At 40.8% G+C, this 21,509-nt stretch overlaps 1 protein-coding gene across 6 annotated transcripts in view; it reads right to left on the reverse strand.

The window, feature by feature from the left end:
• The window catches only part of RYR3 (ryanodine receptor 3), a 553,937-nt gene that overhangs the window by 220,869 nt on the left and 311,559 nt on the right, over positions 1-21,509 (reverse strand). For all 6 annotated transcript variants that reach the window (XM_067742171.1, XM_067742163.1, XM_067742181.1 and 3 more), the window contains exons 19-21: positions 19,029-19,221; positions 4,822-5,038; positions 245-349 (exon numbers count right to left, since the gene is read on the reverse strand). In XM_067742171.1, coding sequence (XP_067598272.1) covers positions 245-349; positions 4,822-5,038; positions 19,029-19,221 — 515 coding nt within the window. The remainder of the gene's footprint in view (positions 1-244; positions 350-4,821; positions 5,039-19,028; positions 19,222-21,509) is intronic.

Here is a 21,509-nt window from a genome sequence, read left to right on the forward strand (position 1 = left end):
GGGAGTAAGAAGGAGACAGGGTCCTGGGTCTGTCTGTGCAGTGCTGGTCTCCCCAGCACTCCTGACTGCAGTTCAACAAACTCCCAAGCAAGGCTGCTGTACTCAGTGAGAGCTGGATGGGAGTCAGTAAGAACCAGTGGGTTTGGGCTTGTGAGGTTTGTTTCTCATGTGAGTCTTTGGAGAACGCTTCCAGGTAACAAGGCAACCCAACCCTCCACCCTGGCCCGGCCACTCAAACACATACCTTGCCAAAAGTCCAGCCAAGCTCTATTTTATTCATTCCCCAAAGCTCGTGGATGTTTTCAGCCAGCCTGTCTCGGATCTTCTCTAGGTGAGGTGGTAAAACAACCTAAAAGGAAAAGGAAGAAGTGAGAAGTGAGAACTGCAAGAATCAACCGTACTGAAATCTGTCATAAAATCTAGACAGATCGTGGGCCCCAGGTGAATTCTCTACACATCACCCAGGAGGGGCTACTTCTAGAGATTCCCTCCTCTCTTGGCTTCCCCTGGACCGTATCTCCCCTTCCTCTATACTCTCTCCTTGGGAGATCTCATCCACTTGCAGATGGTCACTCCTGACCATCCAGCCTCCAGCCATGGTCTCTCCTGAAGTTCAGACCTACTATTCCAACTACCTGCAGGATTTTCCCACCAAAGTGAACTCAGCATGTTATTCAAAGCTGAATTCATTATTTTTCCTTCAAAACCTTTTTCTTGTCTTATTTGTATTTTCTCTTTTCATTGAAGGACCCCACCATAAAGTCATCTTAGTGTCTTTTCTCTTGGCATTACATCCCCCACCAACAACACCTAATGAGTCACAAAATCCAACATGTTTATTTCCTAATCATCTTTCTGAAGGTTCCCCTCCTCTACGTCACTCAACCTCGTTATTTTCTACCCGGACCATCGCAAGAGCTTTGCAATTGGTCTCCCCAACTCCCCGCCAATCTATTCTTCACACTGTGGCCAGAGTGATGAGCTCACGACAACACAACCACATCAAAACACTCTCCTCCTGAGTACATCCAAGTGCCCCTTGACACTCCCAAGACACAGACTAGATGTATTAACCAAGCATATAGTGCCATTCTTCAGTCCTCTTGTCACGGTCCTCCCAAACACATCCTTTCAAAGCTCCTGACATTCTCCCCAAAGGTCACACTGTCGCTCAGTTCTGTGCCCTTGCACACGGAACCTTAATTCTTATTAGTACTCCCCATGATACACATCATATGTATACTTCCTACCCCCATGCTACATGGCAAATGACAAAGACTTTCTCCTTGGACCAAGCTCTAGATGGGTGCATCTGAGCCATTTCTGACTAGGCTCGATCCTTGGGCCTTGTCCTCAAGATCCCAGTTCTAGCTAGAATCTTGCTAAATTAGTTTAGTGACAATCTACACCCTTGAATATGTGATCATCCTCCATGTCTGATCAAACTTATTCATCCCCCATCCTCCCCCAGGTGATATCAGATCTATCTGACCTGCCCTCAGTAAGAATCCTGTTAGATCAGTTTAGCAAGAATCCATCCCAACCCGTGATGTTCCTCTTAGTAATTTTCCGTCACTGACACGCCCACCCCACCTGCACCCCAAACCTGCTCCTTGGCTGTAAATCCCCAGTTGTTTGTGTTGTATTCAGAACTGACCCCAGCTCTATAGTGGAGTTCCTTTTCCCCTACTGCAATAACTTCTAAGCAAAAATCTGTCTTTACCCCTTTAGCTGCTGTCCAGCTCTGGTCTTAATACAAACTCCCTCAGTATTTATCTTTCTGGAGTTAGCTCAAATTCCTCACTACCTTTTGGAGGTCTTCCCCAGGTACCTTCAGGAAAAGTTTCTCTGTGTTTTCCTGGTACCTTGCTCATGTCTCTCCACAAAGGTCACAAACTGAGGACTCAAATTTCTCTTTTTTTCCCCCTTTCTTTAATTTACTACTACTACAATTATAACAGTAAACAATTAATTATTGCCATTTTCATTTACTAGTTGATAGCTCCTAAGAAATAGGAGATTTCATATAAAAATCCAGATTTCTAATTTCCCCTGACCAGTTGAAAGATTGCTAACATTGGCCCCACACTTTTGCCTGGCAACTAGTCAGCTGGGGCTAAGAAATGGCCCCCTGCTTTAGGAGGGCCTGCACACTTGACCTGTTTCCCTTCTGTATCACCTCCCTGGCTCCTACAATTCTAGCTCTATTATAATGATTATTAGTGTTTCCACTACTTGCAAAAATCCCAATTATTTTCAAGGAGGGGAGCTCATGGAAAAAAATGTATATATATTTTTTTTGTAGAAAAAGTATATTAAGTTAGTGATGTATAAGGAGACCACAGAGAAAAGTAGCAATAAAATATTTTAACTATGTGTCATAACCACTATTGGCCTTTCAACTAAAGACACTCTTTAAAAAAAAAAAACTTATTATTGAAAAGTCAAAGTTATGTGGCATAATGTTTTGATAAGGAGCAAAGTGGGGAAAATTATTAGTAAACAAATGACAACTGTATTTGAGTTTTATTGGTTAACTAATTTAATCTGTTTAAATTAATCACAGCCTGAAGGGGGATTTCCATGTGAAGGAACCACTTGCTTCAGCAAAAGGGGGAAATGTGGAAAGAAGCCTCCACAAACAATCCTGCATCATAATTTCAGTGACCTCAATTGGTGACTAGCTGGGATAGAGTAATATTGGCTTGGTAACTGCCTCCTGGGTGTCTGGGGCCTGAGACTGACGTCCCCAGGGAAGGCTGCTAGGAGCTGGGCTCCTCCCCCGCAGCGCTCAGCAAAGGCCTGGGGGTGCTTCAAGCACTGGACACAGGTAGCACTGAAGGATAGGGATCTAGTCAACAACATTTTATCTGCAAACTGGTTAATGTGCCCCAAGCAGGATGGAGTTGACTGTGTATCTTGTATTTAACTTCTCTTTAGACAATAATTTCACAGACTGATAGATTCTAAAAAATTACAAAGTCTCATTCAAAATAATAAATTGCACCTTTCCAAAGAGAACTTCCTTATTATTTGATTCCCAGCAACATTTCCCTCATTCCAGGGTCTATACATATTCAGCTTTGGGTCCAGACATCAAAGTTCATCTGGCTTGTTGATTTATCTCCACTCTTTGATTTTCAAATCTTCTATTCTGTATGTTTAGAAACTCTTCTCACTCTGGTCCAGTATTCTTTCCTCCCTCATCAAAACTTCCCCTCATTCTTTTGAACTCTCTTTGAGGCTTGCTTCCTCCAGGAAGCCTTTTCTGAGTAATACCTACGTCTCTGATAACTTGGTAAGGAGGGCAGCACAGAGAAGTAGGAACCATGTCCATGTGTACAACCTCTCCCTGCTTGGGCACTAACCACCTTGTGTCCACAGAAAAGCTAGTTTAGTTCTTTGGCCCTCAAACTTCTTATCTAAAATACACAGCAAGCAGATGATCCGATTCCTAGGATTACCTCTGGCTCACAAACTCCTAGCTCGTTTCCTATCAACATTCTCAACTCCAGCTACATTCCTGATGTTGTACTAGGCTCTGTGAAGCAGACAGAGAGACACTGTGATTTCTAGACAATGAGAATTCACAATCGTTAGCCACAGGAGGTAAGAAGCAGACGCATGACCACACACACAGAGCTGAATGTAAGAGGGCCATAGAGGTATTATGGGAAAATATACTGTAGAGACCATCTACAGGTTAAAAGAGCCATAATCCTACAAACTACTATCCCAAGTGCCTCAGAGACAAGGTGCCTTTACACTTATTTTCTCTAACATCTAGAATAGTGATGTAAATAGCACTGGCATGGCAGAGGCACTGGAAAGCTGTTGTATGTTCCTCATCATAACTGTGTGAACGTGTGTCTGTCAAAACAGAGACCCTGGGAAGGGAAAGAAAATGTCCATTTCGAAGTGAGAGAGTGGCATGGACTTATGTACACTACCAAATGTAAAATAGATAGCTAGTGGGAAGCAGCCGTGTGGCACAGGGAGATCAGCTCGGTGCTTTGCGACCACCTAGAGGGGTAGGATAAGGAGGGTGGGAGGGAGACACAAGAGGGAGGGGATATGGGGATATGTCTGTACGTATCGCTGATTCACTTTGTTATACACCAGAAACTAACACAACGTTGTAAAGCAATTATACTCCAATAAAGACTTAAAAAAAAGAAAAGAAAATGTCCATTTACCAGCACCTTCTGAGGTCTCCATGCTCTCCCCTGTTGCTTTCAGTTTTACTTCCCACGCTTCTCCTACCTGCTCCTCCTCCAAGCATCCAGCCACAGGAGAATATTCATTGCCACCTGTCCCTATTTTGTGCTTCTACTTCCAGGCTCTCATTCATCCCATTCCTGTTACTTCACCCCTGGACGCCCCTCCCCATTTAAGTTTATTAAAGGGTCCTGACTGAATGCCACTCTCTCTACACAGACTTTTAGAAACATTCTAGCATAAAGAACGTCTCTAGCATTTATTTGTGTACACGATCATTCTGCATATTACATTTGGACTTGAAAAAAAATAACACATTTGCTTCTTATCTCTTCAGCTTGGTTGTGCATTCCCAGAGAATACTGTCACGCGTCTGCCTATGCCTCCCAGAACCTAGTACAGTGCCTTGCATGTAGCAAGTGCTTAACCATGTTCATTGGTTGCAAAATCCTTCAAGAGCTCAATTGCCGCGTATGGTGGAAACGTGAAGCATAATGGTCGTTCACACATCACGACAATTCAGTAGAATGTATGATAAGAATGTTTCAAAGACAACGCAGCATCATCTCCGTGGGCTGCCTTCTGCTGGCAGCTCAAACCTACCTGACTGGTATCTATGGGGCACGGAATGAAAGAAGCTTGGGAGAGGAACTGGGTGGTACCCAGCAGATCTCGAACACCTTCAGCATCACGTTTATACTCTTTGACAGGCTCCAATCTCATCTTTTCTTTTGGAAGTAAGGCTTCGTAGCAAGGGGCATAGCCAGAGGGAGGCAGGAACTTAAATTCTCCGTGACGTCCCCCCATCAGGAAACGTACTCTGTTATTTGGAGAGACCAGGAAGAGAGAGGTTAAAAAATATATATGCCAGCCCAAATAAGTGAAAGTTAAAGATCAGCTCTCCCCACCCAAATTAGTTTTTGGGGAAGTGAATGATTTCAGATTCATCACAGCAAACACTCAAAAGTACGCAACAAAGCAGTGGAGAGAAAGCTGACTGTCAATTCATAGTGCCCCTGATTCTCAGTTGACCACGTCAGCTAAGTTCTTAAAAATGAACTTATGCTTTAAAACCACTAGATTTTAAAAATCAAGTTCATCCTTCCTCTAGTAGGGGAATCATTACTGTAGATATTATTACTACAGTTTGACAAGAGTAACAGTGATAACGATGATGACGTTCTTTTCTGAAAAGATCACATTCAAACTACAGCATGAGAACTTCAAGTATTTTTACTTGAGAGAGTTTACTCACACAATGATGAAAGAAAACATGATATAAATATTTGGGGAAAATAGGACATTCCCATTTTAGGGTGCAGCTAAAAGATCAAGTAACACGAGAGTATTAAACAGAAATGGTACACATGCCAAGAGGCATTAATAGAAATGATACCACTGAAGAGGCTGCAGTTCCCCAAAGTAGCCATATGAGGGCGACTGTGAGGAAGCATCAGCAGGTGGTTACAGCCATGGGGGTGCCAAATAGGCGTCACGTGTTTGCTCGCTAGGGTCCCAGTGCCTTCTCAGGGGCACCACCGCCTTGCTGTCATCCAGGCCTCATGCTCTGGCCCACTCCAGCAGTGCCCACAGGGGCCTCCCAAGGAAGAGGGAAGGATCCTTGGGAGGCCACAGTCATGGCAGGCACTAATTACCCACAAACTGAAGTCTTTCAATATTTTAATTCAGCATTCTGGCTGAATTTCAGCCCCATAGATATGATTAAGTTAGGGTTAGGGTTAGAGCCCATAGATTCTCTGCAAGAAGAGGGTGAAAGTGAGGGTCATAGGCTCTTAGGTTTGGGACTAGAAATATAGCTTTTGCAGATCGACTGCAACTATGTTAAATTGACGAGAAAATATGACTGCAATTTTAAATAATGAAGACATGGCAAGATACACAGCCCTGCAGGATCAACAATAATTTTACGTAGGAAAAATCCATCCATACACGTAGCAGCTACACGTATTCACTCCCTCCAAGTTGTATTCGAGCCCATACGACTTGCACTGTTCTCCATACTGGGGATTCAGCAATGAACAAAGAATACCCTGTCCCTGGTGTCACAGAGCAGGCATCCAATGAAACAAATAGGATAATTACTGATTGGGAGACATCTGATGAGGGAATAATGAGGGAGACTGAAACAACTCGGGGAAGGAGGAGGGTCCTAGATTGGAGGCTAGAAAGGCTTCTCCGAGGGGGAGATATTTTTATTAACCCCGAGGGAAAAGGAGGAGCCAATGAGTTCAAAATCTGGAGGAAGAGCATTCCAGGCAGAGGAATAACACGTGCAAAGGCCCTGAGGTAGGGAAGTGCTTGGGTGGAGGGCAGTGTGAGTGAGAGCACAGAGAGCCCAAGGGGCTAAGAGATGAGGTGGCAGGGGGCAGGGCTGGATCAGGCAAGGTCTCTGAGCTGGGATTTTCTTCCCGGTGAGCAGCTTCTGAGGGATTTTAAGGAGGAAGAAATACAGGATTCTTCTAGCTGCTCTATGTAGGAGGCACCTGACACCAATCTAGTCCCCGTGAGACATGAGGGGGGGTTGGACCAAGGTGATGAAGGCCAAGCCGGAAAGCAGCAGTTAGATGCCAATTCTGTTCGGAACTGGTGATGGAGTGAGCCTGTGTGTGTGGAGGGGGGTGAGGTGTATGTGGGAAAGGTTATGATCTAGCAAAACTCTAACAACAACACTCTCCACTAGATCTCACATCCTTTAACTGGAATATTCTGATGGGGCAGGCTTGCAAGAGAGTCTCAGTGTTGGCTGAGTAACTGTGATTGTGTGTAGCCTAATGATAAAACTGGAAAATGAAAATCTCTCTGAGTAAAAGACATTTAGGATTTTCCCCCCCTTCCCAATATAAACAAAATCTTTATCCAAACAGCATTTTATAAAATGCTGTTTTAAAATTAATTACAGAAATCATATGAAGCCTCCCACTTTCCCATTTTAAAGTAGTAAGCAACAATGATATAGAATTAGAACCACAAGCGTCCCTTGTGAATGTTCCTACGTTAAATGTTATATAACAGGGCACGATCTATGTGCATTAAGACTATGAACAATGATATAAGAACAAAATTGAGTCACTAGCCTGCAATGTTACTAATTTAGTAGAACTTCAGGAAATAATGACTAAGACTTAAAATTTCTTGAGAACTTTCCAAAATTCAATTGCAACATAACAGATTGTGTTACTGACATGTTGAAACTATGGGATAAAACTAAATTGTTTTGAACAAAGAATTTGTGTGGGCAGTTTTCTGCTTTTCCCTTCTCACTGAGCATCCTTCCTGTGAAGAGCTGAAGCTTCCTGGGAGCTCGTACAGCAACTGTATTCTTTGTTACTCACTAGCGTATGGATTCCAAGGCCAAGCGAACGATCTCTTACGAGGACGTCTAGATGGATTTAATTATTCATAAGCTCTCTCGCCAGTTCCGTTTAGTTTTAACACTTCTCTTATGCTTTTAAATCTGCTCTTGTCTTCCGGATAGATAACATATCAAGCAAGGTGGGAAGCCAGTGTAGCACTTAGGGAGAACAGTGCTGCTTTTATATTCGGTTATTAAAAGGAGAATGGTAATCTGGTTTTACAGCTTAATCTTATCACCTCGAATGGCCACAAAGACCGTAAAATGAAAAATTAACGTAGCCAGAAATCAGCGTTTACTGCTTACTGAAGCATTCGTCTTCCAACGCCATTATGCTGTGCTTCAGTGGGCAGAAGGCATGGTTCTGGGTAGCTTCCCAAGTCCTGCCAGACAAGAGCCCTGCTCCCCAGCAGGCGGGACTGGATGGGAGCCGGTGTGGGCACACCCGCCATCTGTGGATCCTTCCCTCGCTGCCCAGAGTCTGTGGGAAGGGCTCCAGCAAACCACCACCAATATTGGTGGTCCTCATGAGCTCTCTCTGGGACCCCAGATTGTCCAGGTCAAAGGAAATCATGGGGATAAAATACAGGTTTAAAGGAAACAGTCCAAAGAAAGAAATAAAATACCTGAAGCCCACTTTAATTATTTGAGGATATTAAAACGGGATCCCCTCTGTCTCCATTTTAGCAGAGGTCCCAAAGGCAACTAATTCAGAGGATGCCACTATTTTCTCATCCTGAAGTGAAGTGCTGGACCAACTATGAGGATCCACCAAAAAACTGTGAAACCTTTTCAGCTTTAGCCCACCCCATACCTCCACACTGATAGGAAAGGTAAAGAATTCATTTGGAGAAAACCATCAGGGAGAAAGGGATGAGAGGTCTTGCCCATCAGGAGTCAAATGAGGGCTGTAAGGAACTACTCAGAAGTTTGTGAGTACCCCCTGGATGTAGTGAGGGTCATATCTGCCTAGTGATAGTGAAGAGCAGAGGGGGAAATGAGCCAGCTGCCAGCCATCAGAAAGGAATTCTGGCCGGAAAGGCAAATGACTGAGCAGAGATCAGAAACCCAGGAGCTGGGGGAGGTAGGAGGCCCATGCAGCTGGAGGGGGAGGGGAGGGGGGAGGTCTGGGGTCAGCCAGAAGGGAGCAGCCAGTACAGGTGGTAAAGCCAAGTCAAGGGAACTGAAGTTGGACGCTTCCAGCCTGGTGCTCTCCAAGAAAGCTACAAAAGGGCCTCAGAAGAGAAAGAAGCAGCAATTGTGCAACCGCTACAAAAGTCCTGATGCCACAAGGCAGCTGCACCAACTCCATCAGATGTGCCCATCCCCCAGTCATCTTGGGTCTGGGCTGGACCCTAGACCCTGGGGGGCGTGAGAAAGGAGCCAGCTAACTGAAGAGGTGCCCGACCTCAAACTGCAGGGGAAGCAGGGTCGGGCTCAAATGTTAACTGGATACAAATCTGGAGTTTTTATACTACTCAGAAGATGGAATTTTTTTTTTAAGTATTGGCAAGATGGTTCCTGGCCTTAAAAGAAGTAATGAAGGCTATAGAACTGGCCCAAGAACTTATCCAGGAGTCCAGAGCATGGATTTGAAGGGGTGGAAAGAGAACCAACAAAAGTTACACCTATCTAGTCTACTTCTTCTGATAAATCTGTTTTCTGGCATTTACTGTTTATCTTTTAAATCCTTTGAAATTTAAAAGATTTAAATTTCCAATCAGAATATAAACCTCTCTTCTCTAAGTATATTCTTCCCTGCTCCTTGGGTTCCACTGAATCTCTCAGCATCGCAAAAAATGTTAAATTGCAAATAAAAAGATAATTTAAGAACGGAGCTCATTAAAATCAGTTCTTCTTTACCCTCCAATTTTTCTCTACATTAATAGATTTAAAAAATCAATTTCATTAATCAATTTAATCTCTTCCACTGAAGCACATGTATCATCTTCTGGGGTTCTTCCTATAACTCAGACATGCCATCAGCTCTCCAAGGTTTTTTTTTCTTCCTAAAGTGATTACAGTCAGTGACTGTGTCCTTAGATTTCTCCACTTTAGAGATGAGTAATGGCTTCAGTAATAGCCGCCTGGGAGTAGTGAAGTTTGAGGATGTGTAGAGGAATTTTTTATTGACTAGACTAATTTTAAAAAAACAGAGAAAATTGCATTGAAAAATCCCCACTGGCATTTCCAATTTCATCTTTTAAGATTTGTGCATTTTTGTTTGCCAGTTTGCAGAAGAGATGAGAATACCTATCGCAAATCCCCAAGTCTGAAAGACTGATCCATGAAAAAAAATAGAGTAAACATCAAGACAAACCTTTGCTATGCTCAAAAAGGATGTCTAGGTTTCCTTATTCATAGCGTACTAGCAAACTGTGAAATCATTTTAGTCTTACTAGATGTCCCATTATTCTTATTGAATCCCTCCCAGGAGTTGGGATAGTGTTCCAAAGAAGAAAAAGATACAGGCTGTGGTTAGCAGGAGAAAGAATTAGCGAGCTTCTGCTGACCTAAATTCAACTCATAAGTCATGATTCATAATTGCATCTTTAGTCCATATCGTTAAGACGGGAGAACAATTTGAGTTATGTATGCTCTCACATTCATATTTCTTTCTGGCCAGCGTTTGATGAAAGCCCAGGGCAATCCAGCCAGCGCTCATCACGTTCTCTGCAAAAGTATATTTATCTCAGTAATAATTTCCACAGCATTGACCACAGCAAGCTGGAAATAGCTAAGCTACTGGTTACCTGAATTTTAGCCAAGCCTGGTGGATACCAACAGAAAACAAACAGCAACCGCAAATACCAACCATCTTTGGTTCGTGTTGCTTTTATAGACGAGAACGGGCTGGTAAAAGAGTTACATGAGAAGATTAAGCAGATCTACGCGGAATTTAACCATAGCTATGAAATCGATTCTACTACAGTGACTAACGCATCAATTTTCTGCAAAACTAAAAGCAGCTCTCAAATGTCACTACACACTGTGGCTTCTGTGGAATGTTCTCCGTGTGGCCCGGGCCATCATACCGCTTGGCAGGGTGAGATTACCTTTTCATAAGAGCTTCCTGGTATTTAAGTAATTCAACCTTTTGGGTGGGCTCCAAGGTACACATGCCTCATCCCAAATTCTGTCCCAGAATGAATAGGGTTGTTACACTCAGGGCCTGTTACACTAATAATACACTCCACAAACAAACCACAGTGAGAAGGAAACTAAGGAGGCACATTCATAATAGTTAGAAAAGAGAGCACGTATTGACTTGTGGATTTTATTAGTAATTGCTCAGGCTGCTTTTGACGTCACTGTGGGTAAATCAAATTGAAAAAGATTTTGCTCTCCAATGACCGCTGGCAAGGACAGCCTCATCAGGTATCATTAACAACATAGTCTGTAATTATAAAAATAATTGTGGGGTCACAAATTCAAGACAAGGACCTCGGTAAAGACCGAGGAGGAAAATGGAGAGGAATCTAATTTAGAGTCCTCACAGAAGTTGAAAGTAAATATGAGAAACAATTCTCAATGTTTGTATGATGAGGGAAGAATCTCTTTCTAGATAGGAATAACCTTGTACCTTGCTGGGAGGGACACTATGAAACTAGGCAAGTACTCTACTATATTGGGTGAAAACAATAACTTCTTTTCAATTTTGTTATTAAACACATTTATTTTCAATAAGGTACTTGGATTAATATCTTGTTTTCTCTTTCTAGCTTTTCGTACAACTGAACTGAAGTAGCACAGAGAGGACGTGCTGGGTTTCAGCACCAAATCATACTTTACCAATTGACGTAAGAGTAAGTACTGGTATATTGATCTCATTTGCTCATAAGTGAAAATAAAAGAATTGGCTACTCCAACACAGGACCAGCACTGACCCTGAGCAAAGACTTCGTGTGACGGGCTGGATGTATTTCAGTAACATGTATTTCCCAAGTATGCAACCAACTGTGATTCCATCTCTCCTCAGACCATATCAGGTTCTGAGAACCAAAGACAGGAATATGACACAGGTGATATTTTCCTGATAGAAAGGAGGCTTAAGAAACATCAAGTCCCCTGATATAACTTTCGGCTTACCCTCATTCAACTGCTACGAGCAAGAGGTTCTTATGCGTAAGCTGTTAACTTTTCAAGTCAACGCATCTGGACCCCTAGTTCTTAAATTCTCTCAGCAGTTGTGCCTTCTAAATGGGTTAAACGTCTCATCGTTCTTATCCTGGAACTCTGCTTCTTTTCTCCTGTGCACTGGAAGGATGCTGACCTAGACACAAGATACTAGAAACGTCTTCTACATATGAATACCTTTGAGCCCCCTATCTCTTCCCCTGCTAGCCACAATCTTTGCAAAGAGAAGATTTCAAAAAATCCCCAACAACAAAAATCATATCACACTCAAAATTTCCTATCTCTTTGACCTGAGGAGGAGCGAGTGGATGAGTTAATGATTAAAAGTCATGCAACGTCTGAGATCGGATATACTGTTTGCTAAACACAGAATATGCAGAGAAGTCCACTAGCCAGCAGACTGGCAAAGACCTCTTCTCCGGAGATTTGACTTCTAGCTAAGCACTTCTCTCAGATGAGATGCTTGGGAAGTAGGTGAGCTTTCTTCGAAAATTAGTGAAACCCAGTGAGTAGGATATGGTCAAAACAAAGAAAAAAGGGAAGGGCACTGATGCTGGGTGACCAAGGCCATCAACTACCCAGGAAAATGCGGTCCTGAGAACTAACTGCTCAGTGACCTTGCTTCTCCAGAGAAGGCACTGAGCCAACAGGTCCAAATGCTGTTATGTTGGATTTAGATTTCTGCTCATTCTCTTTACTCCCGGGGAATAGGGTGGGAAAGATGTACAATGGGGCTTCTGCTGGTTTTCCCCCTGATTGCCAGAGGGTCTTTGTTCCAATCAGTTTTCTTTGTGTTTACAGTGCCTCTGTCTTTCAATACCACTTCTTGTTTTCTACATGCTCCCTATGGATAGAAATAGGAATGATACATTCTATCACACTTCAAAAGGGAGAATTGGGGTGAAATTCTCATGGAAATATTCTCAGCACAGAGAAACACAGGTAAAGAACGCTCAGCTCTTTCGAATATAGTTCCTAAGGCTGATGTTAGAGTCTCTGGCTTAACCTGTGATGGGCATATTTACAACCTTAGTAAGGTTTTACTATAGTGGTTCTCCATTTGTTACAAGAACCTCAAACAATGAAAATGCTTAATTTCAATATATTATATCCATCTACATGGGTATGTTTATAAATATGTCTATATATGTGTGTGTACATGTGTAGGGATGTGTATACTGTGTTGCTATGTATGTTTGCAAACATACATTACAGGCGTACCTTGGAGATATCGTGACTTTGGTTCCAGGCACCACATAAAGCAAGTATCACAATAAACTGAGTCACATGAATATGTTGGTTTCCCAGTGCATATAAAAGCTATGTTTACACTATACCATCGTCTGTTAAGTGCACAATAGCATTCTGTCTAAAAAAAATGTACATACATTAATTAAAAAATAATGCTGTTAGAAAAATGGTGTCAATAGACTTGCTCAATGCAGGCTTGCCACAAAGCTACAATTTGTAAAAACTGCAATAAAGCAAAGCACAATAAAACGAGGTACACCTGTACTGTATACCAGCGGTCCCCAACTTTTTTGGCACCAGGGACTGGTTACGTGGAAGGCAATTTTTCCATGGACAGGGGTTGGGGAGGGATGGTTCAGGTGGTAACATGAGCAGTGGGGAGCAGAAGATGAAGCTTTGCTGCCCACCGCTCACCTCCTGCTGTGTGGCCCGGTTCCTAACAGGGAGTTGGGAACCCCTGCTGTATAGTATGTATGTTTACATATCTGTGTCAAATTCCAAAAGTTGAATATCATATCCAAAGGATAATTCTTTATTCCTAAATAGTCTATTTAACTGAGACAGAATGAAAGTTGTATCCTTTTTTTGAAAATATATGTATATGCCTTGATTTATCCATCTTCCGGAGGTACTGAGACCTATCACAGTGGTATCACTCTGGAAGTCCCATCAGTTGGATACTAGAAGCTCTCAGATGGATTTTTTGTGGTCCCAGCTTTAAGTGTCTGCTCTCCACAACTCTCCTCTTTTCATGGCCCTTTCCAATGGAAACCAGCATGATTCTAACTGTACTGACTCTAGTCTCCCACTCAATCACTTACGATCTCCTTAACAAGCAGGTATCAAGAATGGCTAAGAAAGTTTTGCGACAAAAGAGTTATAATGAGGTCTTGCCTTACAAATGTTAAAATGTACTGTCAGACTAAAATAATTAATACAGCATCCAACTGGTACAGGAAAGGGGCAACAAATACATGGAGGCTAAACAATACACTACTTAATAAACAAGGGATCACTGAAGAAGTCAAAGAGGAAATCAAAAAATACCTAGAAAAAAATGACAATGAAAACACGACGACCCAAAACATATGGGATGCAGCAAAAGCAGTTCTAAGAGGGAAGTTTATAGCAATACAATTCTACCTCAAGAAACAAGAAAAATCTCAAATAAACAACCTAACCTTATACCTAAAGCAATTTGAGAAAGAAGAACAATAAAACCCCAAAGTTAGCAGAAGGAAAGAAATCATAAAGATCAGATCAGAAATAAATGAAAAAGAAATGAAGGAAACAATAGCAAAGATCAATAAAACTAAAAGCTGGTCCTTTGAGAAGATAAACAAAATTGATAAACCATTAGCCAGACTCATCAAGAAAAAAAGGGAGAAGACTCAAATCAACAGAATTAGAAATGAAAAAGGAGAAGTAATAACTGACACTGCAGAAATACAAAGGATCATGAGAGATTACTACAAGCAACTCTATGCCAATAAAATGGTCAACCTGGAAGAAATGGACAAATTCTTAGAAATGCACAACCTGCCGAGACTGAACCAGGAAGAAATAGAAAATATAAACAGCCCAATCACAAGCACTGACATTGAGACAGTGATTAAAAATCTTCCAAAAATCAAAAGCCCAGGACCATATGGCTTCACAGGTGAATTCTATCAAACATTTAGAGAAGAGCTAACACCTATCCTTCTCAAACTCTTCCAAAATATAGCAGAGGGAGGAACACTCCCAAACTCATTCTACGAGGCCACCATCACCCTGATACCAAAACCAGACAAAAGTGTCACAAAGAAAGAAAACTACAGGACAGTATCACTGATGAACACAGATGCAAAAATCCTCAACAAAATACTAGCAAACAGAATGCAACAGCACATTAAAAGGATCATACACCATGATCAAGTGGAGTTTATTCCAGGAATGCAAGGATTCTTCAATATACGCAAATCAATCAATGTGATACACTATATTAACAAATTGAAGGATAAAAACCATATGATCATCTCAACAGATGCAGAAAAAGCTTTCAACAAAATTCAACGCCCACTTATGATAAAAACCCTCCAGAAAGTAGGCATAGAGGGAACTTACCTTAACATAATAAAGGCCATATCTGACAAGCCCACAGCCAACATCATTCTCAATGGTGAAAAACTGAAAGCGTTTCCACTAAGATCAGGAACAAGACAGGGTTGCCCACTCTCACCACTATTATTCAACATAGTTTTGGAGGTTTTAGCCACAGCAATAAGAGAAGAAAAAAAAAATAAAAGGAATCCAAATTGGAAAAGAAGAAGTAAAGCTGTCACTATTTGCAGATGACATGATACTATACATAGAGAATCCTAAAGACACTACCAGAAAACTACTAGAGCTAATCAATGAATTTGGTAAAGTATCAGGATACAAATTAATGCACAGCAATCTCTTGCCTTCCTATACACCAATGATGAAAAATCTGAAAGAGAAATTAAGGAAACACTCCCATTTACCACTGTGAGACAAAGAATAAAATACTTAGGAATAAACCTACCAAAGGAGACAAAAGACCTGTACGCACAACACTATAAGACACTGATGAAAGAAATTAAAGATGATACAAACAGATGGAGAGATATATCATGTTCTTGGATTGGAAGAATCAACATTGTGAAAATGACTATACTACCCAAAGCAATCTACAGATTCAATGCAATCCCCATCAAAGGACTAGAACAAAAAATTTCACAATTTGTATGGAAACACTAAAGACCCCGAATAGCCAAAGCAATCTTGAAAAAGACAAACAGAGCTGGAGGTATCAGGTTCCCGGACTTCAGACTATACTGCAATGCTACAGTAATCAAGACAGTATGGTACTGGCACAAAAACAGAAATATAGAAAAATGGAACAGGATAGAAAGCCCAGAGATAAACCCATGCACGTATGGTCGCCTTATTTTTAATAAAGGAGGCAAGAATATACAATGGAGAAAAGACAGCCTCTTCAATAAGTGGTGCTGGGAAGACTGGACAGCTACATGTAAAAGAATGAAATTAGAACACTCCCTAACACCATACACAAAAATAAATTCAAAATGGATTAAAGACCTAAATGTAAGGCCAGACACTATAAAACCCTTAGAGGAAAACATAGGCAGAACACTCTATGACATAAATCACAGCAATATCCTTTTTGACCCACCTCCTAGATAAATGGAAATAAAAACAAACAAATGGGACCTAATGAAACTTAAAAGCTTTTGCACAGCAAAGGAAACCATAAACAAGACGAAAAGACAACCCTCAGAATGGGAGCAAATATATGCAAATGAAGCAGCTGACAAAGGATTAATCTCCAAAACTTACAAGCAGCTCATGCAGCTCAATATCAAAAAAACAAACAACCCAATCCAAAAATGGGCAGAAGACCTAAACAGACATTTCTCCAAAGAAGATATACAGATAGCAGACAAACAAATGAAAGGATGCTCAGCGTCACTAATCATTAGAGAAATGCAAATCAAAACTACAATGAGGCACCACCTCACACCAGTTAGAATGGCCATCATCAAAAAATCTACAAACAATAAATGCTGGAGAGGGAGTGGAGAAAAGGGAACCCTCTTGCCCTGTTGGTAGGAATGTAAATTGATACAGCCACTGTGGAGAGCAGTATGGAAGTTCCTTCAAAAACTAAAAATAGAACTACTATATGACCCAGCAATCCCACTACTGGGCATATACCCTGAGAAAACCATAATTCAAAAAGCGTCATGTACCACAATGTTCACTGCAGTTCTATTTACAATAGCCAGGACGTGGAAGCAACCTAAGTGTCCATCGACAGATGAATGGATAAAGAAGATGTGGCACAAATATACAATGGAATATTACTCAGCCATAAAAAAGAAATTGAGTTATTTGTAGTGAGGTGGATGGACCTAGAGTCTCTCATACAGATCGAAGTAAGTCAGAAAGAGAAAAACAAATACTGTATGCTAACACATATATATGGAATCTAAAAAAAAAAAAAAACGTTATGAAGAACCTAGGGGCAGGACAGGAATAATGACGCAGATGTAGAGAATGGACTTGAGGACATGGGAAGGGGGAAGGGTAAGCTGGGACGAAGTGATAGAGCAGCATGGACTAATATATATTCCCACATATAAAACAGATAGCTAGTGGGAAGCAGCCGCATAGCATAGGGAGATTAGCTCAGTGCTATGTGACCACCTAGAGGGGTGGGATAGGGAGGGTGGGAGGGAGACGCAAGAGGGAAGAGATATGGGGATATATGTATACATATAGCTGATTCATTTTGTTATAAAGTAGAAACTAACTCACCATTGTAAAACAACTATACTCCAATAAAGATGTTTAAAGAAAAAAAAAGGAAAGGGGTAGAACAATGAACACAACAGTTGTCAACAGTATGAAGAAAAACAAAACGCATAGTACAAGCCCAATTTAATTTAAAATTATTGAGATGTATAAATAAAAAGGTAATATGGTTATCTCTGGGTGGTACAATTATGGGCTCTTGGTTTTTTTTTTTTTTTTTTTTGACTTGCACTATTTTTGTAAAAGGAGAAAAAAAAGAAAAAAACTAAGTTTAAAAAGGTGAATCACTAACTGGGAAAAATATTTGAAAGCAATAATAGTTTAATAATCTTAATATATAAAATATTGCCCCCCAAATTAATACCAGAAAGGCAGAGAACACAGAATTTTAAAAAAATCTTGGGTTGAAATAACATGTAAGAACAATCAGCATAAAAACTGTTTAACCACATCAGTTATCAAACAAATAGGAAGTTAAAACTAAGACACAATTTTCTCAAATTGGCACAGATTAAAAATAACCCATAACAGTAAAAGTTAATGGGGAACCAATCAGTTGGGTATTCCCATATGTTACTTTAAATGATACTACAGGCCGAAATTCTTTATCTGAAATTTTTGGAGCTGTGTTTCAGACTTCAGAATGCTTTAGATTTTAAAGAAGACAGAAAATAAGACGTAGTATATATTAAACAGAACCTCCAGCTAGGTGAGAGGCTGTACCCCATAATCAAACACATACATTTTTGCTGTTAAGCACGTAAACATTCACAAGAAATTGAATACACGAAGGACCGAAAACAGCCTCATTTCTGTTGATGCCAGTTTTTTACACAAAATAAGTTCGGGTCGGAGTTTGTGGTGAAATGAGTTAAGAAAAAAATGTATGGTTTTCAGAGTTTTTTAGGTTTCAGAATTGTTCATAATGAATTCTGAACTGTTCGTACAATCTTCCTGAAAACCTCTTTGGCCACACGATTGTAAATTTAGACTTTAAAAAGATTATACCTTTTGACCTCCTTCTGGGAGGAACTAAACAGAAGTGCAGACAAAAGAATTATCCTCAAGGATGTTCACGATAATTTCATTTATAACAATAAAAAAGAAATCAGCAGGGAAGACTAACATAAAGTAATGGTTATATTGTGGGACAGCCAAATGAAAGGATATTATTGGCCAAAAAAGTCATTTTGAGAAGGATACTTAATAACTCAGAAAAAGGCTCTGTACTTACTGCTGAATGAAAAAAAATCAAGACAAAACTTCATTTTTAGTGTGATGTCAATTAAAAAATACATATATCTGTAATATAAAAGACTTGAAGAAAATACACCAAACTACTAATAGAGATTAGAACTAAACATTGGGATTATGGGTGATATTTACTGTCTTATCTATATGTTTCAAATTTTTTTGTAATGAGCATGAAATACTTTTTACAATTATTAAGGTAATTTTCTACATAGGATTTATCTTATTCATCTTACTATTTATCGGAGGACATAACATAAACACTGGCAGGAGGTGCGTGTCCCACAAATATATACACGTGACTCTGAATCGCTCCTCCCCTTTCACCATCGCTTTCTTCGGGGAGTTTGGCTTATGGTGCTGAAGCCCTGAAGGAGATTACCACACTCGCCAGCTCATAAGAGTGGTGGGAGCTGGGGGAACAGCTACTCTCCGTGAAATCACAGCCATAACTTACTTGACACCTGCTGAAAAGCTCACCACAGGGAAGAAGAGCCCATCTGTGTTGAAGTTCTCAAACATCCCCTGCACAGGCTGCCCGTTGATGCGGAAAGAGATGCTGGGTGCTCCGAGGTCCAGGCAACAGCTCACCACGTCGTCCGACTTCAGGAGGTGCTGGTTGATGGAGGCCACGGCTCTGGGTATGCGGCCTGGTGAGCAAAGAACAGGAAGAAGGTGTGTGGGACTCTGGGGAGATGCTCACAGGTGAGGTGAGCAATGAGAAATGGTTTCCTAAGCTTTGTGAACAGGCAGCCCAAGACGAGATGAGTCCCAGAGGAAAGACTCAAGCCGCCAGGAATGAGAACAAACAAGAATTCAACCCGTTCAACGTGTGCTCAGATTCTGGCCTGGTGTCTGAAGTAACGGGCAAACCGCTTTGCTGGGTGTGGCTCCTAGAGTGTGTTATGTGTGTGTGTTTATTCACAGATGCCCCAAGATCTTGCTCTCTTCTATTTCCTCTAAAAGACATGGCCACCTCGGCACCGGATGCAGGAGCCATCCGAGTGGGTAAGAGCAAAGCCATCCGGCCACAAAACGGTGCAGCACAGTTTGCTTGCTTGTTTTAAAGAATTTATTACTTCATTGAGGCAGGGAAACACATTGTCAGTTACACGCTGTATTGGTTGATTTTTGTTGTTGTTGCCTATCTTTCGTAAGATGATTTGTCATTTCCTGACCTAACTTAAAGTAGTGAGAGAATCATCTCTTAGGTTTTCTATGTCACACCATCTCATTCTGGAAGTTCTTGAAGTAAATTATCGTAACCGCCTCTCTCATCCCCCTACCAAGTTCTCAGTTCTACTGGAAAGGGAGCAACAAAGCGGCAAAAGTTAGGTATTAAATAGGGTTTCAAGCAAAACATTTACAAAGGTATATCTTGTTTCTTGATCATGGAAGCAATACCCATTCATTATAAATGTTAATTGTGTATACAGAAAAGTATAAACAAGGAAAAAAATGTTATAATACATTTTTTTGACTTTTTCACATATATTTAAATATTCACCCAAACTGGGATATGGTAGATTTTGTAACTTGTTTTTTCTACTTATCACATTGCAAATATTTGATTGTATAATGGAATATTCATTAGAAACTAGATTTTTAATAGCTTCATAATACGCCAGGAAAAGGCAATTTTTAAAAAATCCCCTTATGATGACTATGTGAGTTCATAAATTTTGTACAGATATCTATGCTATGTAATATTCCTAATCTTAGTTTAGAACTCTTTTTCAGTGGTTACTGCTATTCTAGTAATAGATTCCAAACTAAGTGGTGGATTTTAAAATAGTGAAACTACTACATTCTCCTTAATAAAAAAATTTAGGTACCCCTTTGTGGTTGTTTTGGTTGACTGACAAAATCATATTGTATTCCCTCCCACCCTTCCACAAACAGTAATGAGGCTCTACCCTGTGCCAGATACTGTACTTGGGGCTGGGGATCAAAGACTGAGGATCCAGTTCCCACTCCTAAGAAATCCATAGTCTTGTGGAAAATAAACATTCAAATAAAGAACTACAATTCAGTATAACTATTGGAATGAAGGTGTACATGACGAGATGCCTTTAGAGGTAGAACAAGGTGCAAGGTCAGCCTGGGAGTATGGAACAAGTTAAAACTTGAAGAATGAAAGGTTCACCAGATAAATGAGAAAGAAACGAGCATTCCAGACAGCAGGAACAGCTTATGCAAGAGGAGTGTATGAGTGTATGACATTTGCAGAATGGCTAGGGTTTGGTGAGGCTGGAACGTGGGGCTTTGTGGGGGCCTGATGAGGGGTGATAGGGGAATAAAGGATGTAGAACTTGGACCACCGGCACGGCCACAGGGCAACAGCACCTAATATATTCAATGCATATTGGCAGATTAGCCTGGGATGGCCTCAGACTCTGTTTTTACGACTTTATACCTTGTTTCATCACTGAGGATGAAGAACAACTTCCTCATTGTAGGACCTACAGTCAACACTATTTAAAACAAAACAAATCTAAGCAAACTTGATGAGTGTGTAGGTTTGATACCTTTCCAATGTCTCCATTTGACAAGACTGAGTCCTCTCAGCTCCTTTTATGGGGTTTAGATATCCCAGGGTCCCAGAATCTTTCCTTCCTTATCATATTCAAGTCTGTAATTGGTATTAAAACTCAGCAAACTTTGCCATAATTGTCTCATTCTTAAGACTTCTTGTTTTCCCAGTAAAAACCAATCTTTCCTGCTTCAACTATTTCTTTTTCAATTAGTGTAACTTCTGGAAAATATCACTGGAGTCATTTGCACCAATCCTGAGAGATTTCCATGAATTTGGGAAAACCAGGAAATTATCGAAATGCTGGGTTGGACAACTACCTTTAAAAGTATCGAGATCCTTACTGGATAAAAATACAAATGAGGAGGACCGTTAGCTTTCTGAGATCCACATCAACTAGGACAA

The sequence above is a fragment of the Pseudorca crassidens genome, chromosome 1 (genome assembly GCF_039906515.1).
Source record: "Pseudorca crassidens isolate mPseCra1 chromosome 1, mPseCra1.hap1, whole genome shotgun sequence".
NCBI lineage: Eukaryota > Metazoa > Chordata > Mammalia > Artiodactyla > Delphinidae > Pseudorca > Pseudorca crassidens.